Genomic DNA, 10,892 nt, shown 5'->3' on the forward strand with positions numbered 1-10,892 from the left:
ACAGTATGAAAAAAATGTTATTAGTGTGCGTGTGCCAAGAGTCTAGTGAAACTGGCATCAATTTGAAAGTGACATCATTGAAAATGACAAATGGAGATCTTCCCTGAGGCGGAGTTGCCCTAACAGCAGCAAAACACCTCACATCATCATGGTAGAGAGACTCAGCGTTCAATGACAGGATAACACGTAAGCTTAATGAAACCTTCCACTATCATATGGGTGGATACAGGTTAGGCTAAATTGCAGCAGGCTGTAATAATCTCTTTTCCCTTAATTGCTTAAGCAATTTTCTTGAACACTGTTACAGTTCTCACCACATCATTTTCTTTTCTTTTTTTTTTTTTACAAGACTTCATTTGTCCTGCAAAGAGTCATCACTTATTGAAAACATTTAACTCACACAGAGCTAAAATGATTGGTCGATTAATTGATTAGTCAATCAACAGACAATTGTCTGGTTTAAGCTTCTCCAATGTGAGGATTGGCCACCTATTTTATGTCACTGTAAACTGAATATTTGGTTCTGAATTGTTGGTTGTACAAAGTACGTATTTTGAAGGTTTCACCTTGGGCTCTGGGAAGTTGTGGTGAGTATTTTTCAAATTTTTTGATATTTTTTAAACCAAAAGATTTGATTACATTTAATATTCCCTCAATCCACAGATGCTGTTGTGTGAAAAAAAAGTGCACAGCAGCTACAAACATAACACACCCAAATCTCTGACCAAACTGTTGGCAGTTGAGTTGCGTTAAGGGCAATGTAGGCTGCAGGTTTTGACAAGCAAGAAGAATGCATTAAAGGGGAACACCACCTAAATTAAGAATTTAAAAAATGGGGGCGCCCAGTGACTCAGTGGTTAGGGCGGACAGCATACAAAGGCACTGTCCTTGCCGCGGCAGCCATGGGCTCGATTCCAGCCCGTGGCCCTTTGCTGCATGTCACCCCCCCCACCCCCACCCCCACATGCTTACCTCTGTCCTGTCAAATAAAGCCAAAAACCTTAGGAAAAAAAAGACGAAAATGTTATGTTCACGGCTTAGGAGAGTTCAATTAATGTTCGTGAGCATGAGCTACTCTGTCTTATAGCCAGAAACCAGAGAAGTAACCCTTATAACCAAATTAGCTTTACTCTATTGTAGTGTTCCCCTGGGTGCTCTCTGTGTCGTGTAAAACATCTTTCACCATTCATTGTCTATGGAGCAGCTTCAGACGCTGTACCCTACGATATCACAAATTAGAATTTTAGCACTCTAGTTTTTGGAATGGAGAGGAATGTACATGTTTACTAATATTTTTGGACTGTTAGCTCATAGGAATAATATGACTGAATTTTGAAAAAAATAGTGTAGTTTCTAGTAGTTTTTGAAAAAGGAGAGAAAAAATTATGTTGATGGTTCGGCTGTATTGATTCTGATCCTTTTCTTAAAGAGTACAATGCTAAATTGCTAGAGAATTCTTTTACCCCAGTGCGTCACTGGATTAGATATTTTGGGTTATACATTAGAATTATGTGTGAAAGCAAGAACAAAAGGACACTGTAGATATATTTATTTATTTAGATTTATTCATTTAAAACTTTGTTGTTAGAATCATGATTTCCTCTCATCAATTGTACCAAAGCAACAGAGAAAAACTGTACTCATTCACTGTGTTCACACTACAAGCAACACAGCAACAGGCTACAAGTCATTTTCAATAGGAGCCAGTGACATGAAGCTACAAACGGACACTCAACACTTGGCCCTACAAATAAAAGTTGAGCTGGCCTCCACTTTTTTAGCACCCCAACGAGGCAGTGAAGCATCAAGAAATCATATGTTTTTGTTTCTAGCTGTGGAACAGTTTTATTTAGCTTAGTTAGCTGACATTATGTACGTTGCGGTGCACAGAGGGATGTGAAATATGATGTTAAAATGAGACACTGATCAAAAGCATAGATATAACCAAATACAAACTCGAAATGGCATTCAGCTGAGTTGTTTTGTGCCAGGTAGCAGACACATACAAGCATGAATTTCGACAAATCTTTCTATGCAGCATTTGCAGCACTGGTTCAGCTGACCAGGAAACTCACAAAGTGAGCTCACAGGATGCTCTTCAGCAGTCTGTGGTTTCTGATAAGCATTGCAACTCGTGGGAGAGAAATACAACAGTCAGAAAAAATATGAGTTGGAGGAAGTAATTTCACATGAAGTGTTTAAAAGAGAGAAGAGGAGGGAAAATAGAGGGAAAATAGAGCACTGACAGACTCTCCATTCTTCCCACTGCAGGTCAAAATTATCACATTTCATCATATGAGATCATGATGATTATTAAAAGCAGTAATGCAAAGCACCACTATGAGACAAAGCACAGAGCATCTTCTGAGCAAACATACCCTCTCAAACCCAAACTGACATTAGATGAAGAGGGCTGGGGGGGTTCTGTCCCCCCTGGTAAAAATTAACAAATGGCCTACTGTTTGTAAGGGACAATTAACTTCCAGTGGGTCCGTGCCAGTACTTCACATGCAGAGGTGACTGGCACCAGCTCCCAGGTGACCCCAGTTTCTGCCACCTGCAAGGTGTCACGTAACTCGGGTCAAGGATCACAGGTCCATGGTTCCAGGGAACTCCAGAAGCAGTCAGAGGGAAAACACACACTGAAGTCTCCTGAACTACTTCCACACCAGGGCCCACCGCCTGCTCATGCTCATTACACCCACACAAAAAGAGATTTGCTCCCTTGCTCAATCTCATAGACCAGGACCTGAGCATGCCACACATTGATGCACAATGAAATAATAATACTCACCCTTGGGCAGCTGACAGTGGGTAAAACAAATAATGTGCACGCACAATTAGGTCATTTTCATGCTGTGATGGGCCAAGTCCCTGTGACGGGGAGTCCTACGCCTGTTCCTTTGAAGTACAGGACAAAGATTATGCGACGGAGGAGAAACTGACAATTGGGTTCAGTTGGGATAACAACTGATGCACATGACTTAATTAATGTAATTTCCTTGCTTGTGTGTGTGGTTTTGTGTTTAAAGCTCGAATCGTCCGATCTGATGGGAGAGAGTAAATGTGCTCTCTGTATCGGTTGTGAGAAATGTGTGAATGGATGGGAAAATTTTGCTTGTCATTGTCTGTGTTTACATGGGAGGATGCCCAGCAGCCTGACTCGCCGTTCTGTGCCGCCAGTCACGTCAACATTCCGTCCACCATGTTTGTTTTGGAATGGATACCCTAGAACAATAACGTTAATCCTCTTTTGAGCTGCCAGCCTATACAGCTGAGGCAAGGTTTCCTCTACACTTCTGGACAAGATGCTAATTTTCACACCTCATACACAGTAAAACGGTATTTTTAGCCCTCCACATCTTTTACCAGCAACACATGCTTTAAGTAATGGAAAGTTTTAGGGATGTGCTGTGCATAATACCACAGTCTCTTACCTCGTCACTTCCTCTTTGAAACACGCCTGTTGCGTGCGTTTTGTTAGTAATTTCAAATCAACACAAAGCAATATCAAAACAGAAGAAGTACACAGAAACTGTTGCTGGGAAGATATTGTACAGTAACAGCAGCATTACTCAAGGACACATTTTAACTTTGCCTCAGGAATAAGATCTGATAAAAATCTTTCCTTTTAATTAACAGACATACTGTACCAATAAAGGGGAAGGGAAGGTTACAGTGAGAAATTCCTGATCTGCCCCTCTTCAACTGATTTATCTCACCACAGCTTATCTGTGAAACAGAAGATCATACCACACTGCAGCCTGCAGAACCCTCAAGCCTGACAAGTCTCTACATGTTATAAATGATGTGCTGAAAAGTGAAAGTTTAAGCAATCTAGGCTAAAATAATAAGCCCTCAGCTCACTTAAAAGAATCTATTACGGGGTGTTGGTGGCTTAGTGGATAGAGCAGGCGCCCCATGTACAAGGCTGTTGCCGCAGCGGCCTTGGTTCGTGTCCAGCCCGTGGCCCTTTGCTGCCTGTCACTCCCCCTCTCTCTCTCCCTTTCACACTCAAATGTCCTGTCAATTAAAGGCTAAAATGCCCAGAAAAATATCTTTAAAAAAGAAAAACAATAATCTATTACTAATGATAATTTGATTCATGTTTATTTGTTCCTTTGTGCAGCATCATCAGTTGTCGACTTGCACTTTCCTGTAGAGTTTATTCGTACAGGAGGTGTTTAACTTGACAGCACACAAAAAGGCCCTAGCTTGCATTTACAGTAAATTAAGCAATAACATAACTAGTGCCAAAATAATAAAATGATCATAAAATGGACCACTTAAAAACTCTTTATCCTGTGTTTACATCATAAATATATTGATTTATCACTGTAATTACAAATGATTTTAAAAAGGCTTTTTAATAACTTCTTATTCCATTTCTTATAACAGAATCTGCCTCTGTATCATATCAAACACATCACAATTCATTTTATTCCTGCTATTCATTTCCATTTTGTCGACAAACTGTTCTTAGGGCACACTTAAGCTTCTGTACACAGTGACTTACTGACACGTAAGGCTTTTCTTCTGTCTGAGGACAAGCTGGTCTGTATTCTTGTGACAAAATATTGTGATGCCCTTTTGTCTCTGTTACCATAGAAATGCACAAAACAAACTTGAAGGGGTGCAACTGATTTACGCGTCCGTCTTTCATCACACCTACATTAAAGTATTTGTGGGATGCGTAAGATTTAGCAAACTGTCTAAGTTCTTAACATCTGTGTGTCAAAGGAGCAGCAGTACTGTAACATCTATCTCTTGCTGTTGCCATATCTCTAATTTAAGAAACATGATTGTCACAAAAAACCTTACTCTTACTTTTTCAAAATTGCATATATTCTGAACTGCAGCATCTACAGCATCATTCAGAGAGTGTGTGTAAGAGCTTTACATCAGAATCACAAAGTGAAAATGACAAGAATGTCAGCTGATTTCTGAGAAATGCCTTTTCTTCTGGCAGCATTTATTAGTGTCAACCTTACAAATCAATGGGCACTGAAAACAAAACTTACAAATATTCCTACTGTATACAGTACATGGTTATTTTAAACAGTACATGTTTGTTTTAAACAATATCTATAACATGACAATGCAATTCTAAACAACAGTGCAGCTTAGTTATTAATGTCATTTAAAATTTCCAAAGCCAATACACAGACTGAAGTAGGAAAGAAATCAGTAGAGCAATACTGAAATAGGAATGCACTCTAGTAACGTTAGATCAAGAGAGTCAACATCAGTCATTAGGTTCACTGTGAACAATGCTATACTGTATCTCTCTGTCTGTAGAACAGATCACTGCTGTCCTGGGACAGTCGCACAATTGCAAAATGGAAGAGTAGCAGTTGATCCCAGGGAACATGTAACAGGAATGTAACGTGCACTACTATGTAGTTAAGACTGTAAACTAACCTTCAAGTATCAAGTTGCATTGTCTGAGGTCATAACTGTCACAATAACTTAGTGTATGATACAATTAATCTCTTAATAAATAAACACAACCACAGACTTCTGTTCTTGATAAGTAAACAAAAATATACAAAATTACATATAAAAATTATTTTTTGCACTTCCTTGTTATATTATAAATAGAATACAATAAATACAAAAATAAATAAATAAATAAATAAACTAATATGTTAAAAAAAAAAGAGAAAAAACCTTATAGAATAAAAAATTAGAGCTCAGTAGTCCTTTTTTTCAAAATGACTGTGGGGTTGATATCATTGCCACGTGAGTGGGATGTGCTTGAGTTGATGGTCATGGACCCCGTCTCTTTGACGTCAGGCACATGAAAGGAAGCCAGAGGGCAGGTGCCCCTCACGTTATTGCAGACGAGCTTCTGAAGAGAAGCGGTGTTGACAATTTCGAAGCCCACACTGCCTCCAAATGTGCTCGGCTTCCAGTACTCCGGGGAGCAGATGGGGTTTCCCATTAAGCCCTTGAGGGAGTATGGAGCCCCCATCTCCACCATGGTCTCCCCAAAGATGGCGTTGGGCCTGGGTTTCTCCACCAGCAGACCTGGGTACAGCTCCACAGCATCGACGTGTCCATAGAACTCCTCGAGCACTGCGGCCATTTCTTTCTCTCCTGCGTAGCACAAAGTAGGAAATAGTTGTAGTTAGTGTCTCCATCTGGCTTCTCTCACACACACAGCAGCTGCAAAGCTCGATGCTAGTCTAAATATGAGCCCAGTGTTTTGACTGATTCAAATCCAGCAAATAGTAGATAAAAATGATCTCCCTTGTCCTTACTTCTATCTTTTTCATGTCTCTTACAAGCACGCACATGTTAATACATTTTTATGTCCTCATACATCACACTTAGTTTTTAATCAACATCAAATCTTCTTTTCTAGTGAAACTTAAATCTCCTCTGCAGCAGGAGGCCTTTCTCGTCTGTTTACGTCTTGCTCTCTGTGATGACAATCTGCTTACATTATCTCAAGATGAAATGCACATCTGGTTCTTACAGTCACGGAAATAAATTCCTAACCTCCAAAGCAGCTGGGGACTATAGCTAGGTTCATTTCTTTAATAATAAGTAATGCATCACATGAGCTTTGATGTTAAGATCTGTAGCGTCTGGGCGTGTTGTTTAAGCTCGCATTTAATGTGTGCAATCAGTTCACAACAATGCTATCAATAATGCAGTAATAATTTGGCCCGAGGCAACATTTCCTTTCACTTCAAGTTGATAATAACCTCTTTGATTATCTTCTGACGTCAGACTTTCCACCTGCAAGCATTAGGTTTTGTAACTTTGTCTCACCTGTCATGTCTTCAAAAGAGGTGTAGGGCTTCATGGAGAATCGTTTCCTGTAGGCGTTCAGAGACTGGTAGCGCATTTTTCTGCTGTTCTCAATGGACTTAATGGCCACGTACAGGATAGGTCCTGGGACATTTCGGCCACCAGCAACCTAAAAAGATGAATGAATGAAAAGTCAGTTAATCATCCTTAAAGCAACAGTGGTTTTAAAATCTAAAATGTAACTGCTGCTTACCCGTCCAGCAATCTGCTTTGTAAACGACTCCACAAGGTTGTTGATGCCGTGCTCGGTCACCACAGAGGTGTTGAAGACAAACTCTTTATAGCTGTATTCTTTCTCTTCAATGTGGAAAGTATCAGGCATCAAAGGGTGCCAGTGATAGAGGGTGTTGAACTCGGACGCAATGCGGTTCTGGTACTGGAAGCGCTGGCTGAACAGCAGCTCGGGGTCGAACTTGAGCTTGAAGTGATAGCCGCTCAGGTGCTGCACGTAGTCCTCGATTACAATCTTGATGGTCTCTCCTACAGGATAGAAGATTTTATATTTAATTAAATGCAGATATTTAAAACCATATTTCTTTTTGCTACTTTGCTGAGGAAACTTGAAACCTCTGGTGCACATACACTGAGAATTAAGTTTTCAGTGAAGTTGGAAGACAAGTTATGCAGTAGTTACACTTTTGAATACAAATATTTGCACATTCATAGATCTTGTGTTTTTTTTGTTTAAATCCATATCATAATATTATTATTCAAGCAGTGTATTTTATATGCCTTGAAAAATGTTTAAAGGGAATATTTAAATCAAAATCATAATTTGTAAACAAGCAGTTAAGTCTGGAAATAAAAACAAAACATTTCTTCTTTTTCTTATCTTTCAGTAAATCCTGTTTCTTACAGTAGAGTTCAAATGCTCTACTTTGTGCAACAGGGTTGCTGGTTGGTGACTGACGAAACAGACAGTGCAACTTCCACTTTTCACATCTCCCACAGTCACTACATTAATGTTATGACGCATACATCTCTTGCCTTTCTTGTTATTGTTTTGACTTTGTTTGTCCAGCAACATTACAGAAAATGTTTTCAAAAACTTTTGTACATGAACTCACCAATCAGAATGAGCCGGGTGGTCTGGAAGAGCCTGTCGTCGTCCCAGTCAGGGTGGACCTCCTTCAACACATCACACACCCGGTTGTGTTCCCGCAGCCAGATAGTGGCGTACATCATCAGACCTGGGACCAGGCCAAATGCCTCATGGCCCACAGCAAAACGGTCAGAGTCGGGAACATGAGGAGGGTAGTGCATGTCGACACCCACTTCCTTGACTGTTGGGGGATACACCTCCCCATCAATGATCTGCAGAGTTACACAAGAGAGGAAGCAACTGTTAGACACTTGTGTGGTCTGAAGCACTTGGCTGTTTAAAGTACTGTCCATCTGTGTCTTCTCATACCTGATATTTAAGCTTGCCATCTTTGAAGAGTCTGAGCTTGTGCTGCCTCTCCAGGTTGTCCCCATAAATGTGGCTGAGGTCCACCTAAAAGCAAAAACAACACCATGATTAAAGTTTAGCCTTTCATAAATCTTTTTGTCTCTCTTTCCTGACTAAGATCCGATGAATTTTAAATCTGCTGTACTTACCCCATGACCTTTAGCTACGGTGAAAGCAGGTCCTTTCTTCATATCAGATTTGAAGAACTGGTGGGTGAAATGCTGTGCAAAGAATGCAAACATCAGGCTGGTACCCTGCGGGTCGGGGATGAACTGTCTCCTCACCAGAAGCTTCTCAGCCAATATCTTAGCATCAGGTAGCTCCTTTTTACCTGGGGAAACAATTTAGGACATTACAGTAAGCATACAACATTACAATGCAGAGCCAAGAAACTTTAATGTTCACATGATTGAAATGTGATGATTTATTGTAGGAAAAGCTTTAACTGAGGTTCACTGTCATTGTAAATTCCTGAGACAAGTTCAATATGGTTTTATGTTCTTTAGTTTTGGCTTGCTGGGGCAGGATTTGCTGTGTTCCCTCAGCACATTTCCACTCAGTCAGTCCAACAGAGAGGATCATTTCAAGTTTGAGCACTTCCTGTGATGTAACGAGGCCAAGCTACTCTTGCTCAGTATTCAAGAATCTGAGAAAACTGGTTTTCCAAAGGCAGAGAGAGCGAGAGTGCGTACTCACCTGCTACTCCCATTGGGGTTGGGCAATCCTCTGCAACAGGCGGGAGGGTACGTGTGTAGTAGGAAAGGTTGGAATAAGCCTCCCAGCTTATGTAGCCGTAATCCGCATTGAAAGTTGGAGGACTATCGATGAAGTGGGATCGAGCTATAGAGAGGAAAAAGCATTTCATTATTAGTTTGAATGCCACAACTGCATCTTTACAAGCTGCTGTACGAATGATTCAATATGATATGAAATAAATCCATGTCCTCATTTTGCCCTCAGCTACAGACACTTACATGTCAGCACGTATCTCATGATGGCATCCCTGAGAAATGAGATGTTGTTGATGATGTTCCAGAAGCCCTTGAAGTGGGTGAGAAGGTAGTGGATGGTGTTGGGTGATGGCTTCAGGGAGATCTTGAGCCAGGTGAGGAATTCAGCTGTGAAAGTCAAAGGGGAAAGTTAATTATTGAACAAATCACTGCAACAAACACATCCAGGTTTTAACATTAACCTCATGTGAGCCATTCATACTTACGTGTTGTGCAGTTTTGTCCATGATACCCTGTACGTGTGCAGTCACACTCATAATTATCTGGTCCAAGTGCCGTACACACGCCTCTATTCTGGCACGGCACTGAGCAACATGGGTTACCTGCAGGGTACAATGTTGGGTGGTTACTGACAATTCACTTCAGATACTAACATAAATCTATTAGAGAAGCTTCAAATATCCTCCAAATACTAGAATACTCGTGTTAAAGCCTAATGTAATAAGCCTCTGAGCAATAAAGACAAACTTTAGCCTAATGGTATTTTGTAACATTTTAGTGTTAAGCTTTAATATTTCTATACATATAACACAATGTGAGTGTTTAAAAATTATGTCTTAAATAAAGACTCACAAAGTATAACATACAAAACTTTTAGACACCTAAAACCTAAATTTTGAGTTTGCCTGCCTCTGTTGAAGCAGCGTAATGTAATTGTCAGTGTCCTCTACTTACCCCCTTCGCAGACAAGAAAACCCAGTGCCACAAGGAAAACCGCAAATGTGAATCTGTTCATACTCCAAAGACTTTGTCGGATCTCGTTTCTCTCTCCTGCTCTCTTCTCTCGCTGTGGTATCGCTCCGAGGCTGAAACGCTGACTGTCCAAACCTGCGCGCAGCACCTTTATACGCTTGTAAAGGGGGTGGCGCTATCTGTCTGCCATCATGAATAGTCGTAGGCTCATCTGTACTCATCGAGTAATAAGTAATACCCGAATATTTTTTCTTACACAATCGTTATTTCTCTGTAATTTAAAGTGGGGGTATTGTGCGTGTTTATGGCACCGAGCTGATTTTACTGGCAACGCTTCCCTGCCCCCTTCTTTTTGCTCCTGTTTTTTTCCAAGTGGAATTATTTCAATAAAAAACATGAATATAAAACCAAAAAAGTGTTCATATGTAAAGCTTTATTTCTTCTATGAAAACGGCAAGTTGTAAAGAATGGGCTTTTACAGAAATGCATTTTGTTTTTGTTTTTATTTGTTTTGTTTTTTTTTACATTTTAATGCATAAGTATCTGAAGTAGGCTACAGCAAGCAGACACTTTAATATTAAAGATATATTTCCCCCGAATATCTCAGTTGTATAGACTACATGTCCACAAGATGACGACTGTAATTCAAAATAATAATCTGATGTTTAAATCATGGAGCAAATATATGAAAATAAAGATATGTTTAGTGAAGTATTTCTGCTATTAGATTCGTCAATCAATCAATCAATCAATCAATCAATTTTATTTATAAAGCCCACTATCACAAACCACAATTTGCCTCAGAGGGCTTGCATATGCCATCCCTCTGTCCTTTGGACCTTCGCAGCGGATGAGGAAAAACTCCCCAAAAAAACCCAAAAAATGGTAGAAACCTCAGGAAGAGCAACTGAGGAGGGATC

At 40.1% G+C, this 10,892-nt stretch overlaps 1 protein-coding gene across 1 annotated transcript; it reads right to left on the minus strand.

The window, feature by feature from the left end:
* Nucleotides 1–4,940: 4,940 nt before the first annotated feature.
* ptgs2b (prostaglandin-endoperoxide synthase 2b) lies at nt 4,941–10,110 on the minus strand. The gene is made up of 10 exons (XM_033622006.2): nt 9,955–10,110; nt 9,486–9,602; nt 9,244–9,387; nt 8,966–9,109; nt 8,419–8,600; nt 8,231–8,314; nt 7,887–8,133; nt 7,013–7,299; nt 6,781–6,928; nt 4,941–6,099 (listed from the first exon to the last, which is right to left on the minus strand). Exons 1-10 carry the CDS (start codon nt 10,013–10,015, stop codon nt 5,687–5,689), a joined length of 1,827 nt encoding a protein of 608 aa, XP_033477897.1. The 5' UTR covers nt 10,016–10,110; the 3' UTR covers nt 4,941–5,686.
* Between the last annotated feature and the right edge of the window lie 782 nt (nt 10,111–10,892).

Source organism: Epinephelus lanceolatus, chromosome 6, assembly GCF_041903045.1.
Source record: "Epinephelus lanceolatus isolate andai-2023 chromosome 6, ASM4190304v1, whole genome shotgun sequence".
NCBI lineage: Eukaryota > Metazoa > Chordata > Actinopteri > Perciformes > Serranidae > Epinephelus > Epinephelus lanceolatus.

What these genes read in the sequence shown, in the direction of transcription:
- ptgs2b (XM_033622006.2), bottom strand. Translation starts at nt 10,015, where the DNA reads ATGAACAGATTCACATTTGCGGTTTTCCTTGTGGCACTGGGTTTTCTT. An exon ending in TGGACAAAACTGCACAACAC is followed by an intron (nt 9,388 to 9,485) that starts GTAAGTATGAAT and finishes TGACTTTCACAG; the next exon opens with CTGAATTCCTCACCTGGCTC. An exon ending in ATGGCAAGCTTAAATATCAG is followed by an intron (nt 8,134 to 8,230) that starts GTATGAGAAGAC and finishes GTAACTCTGCAG; the next exon opens with ATCATTGATGGGGAGGTGTA.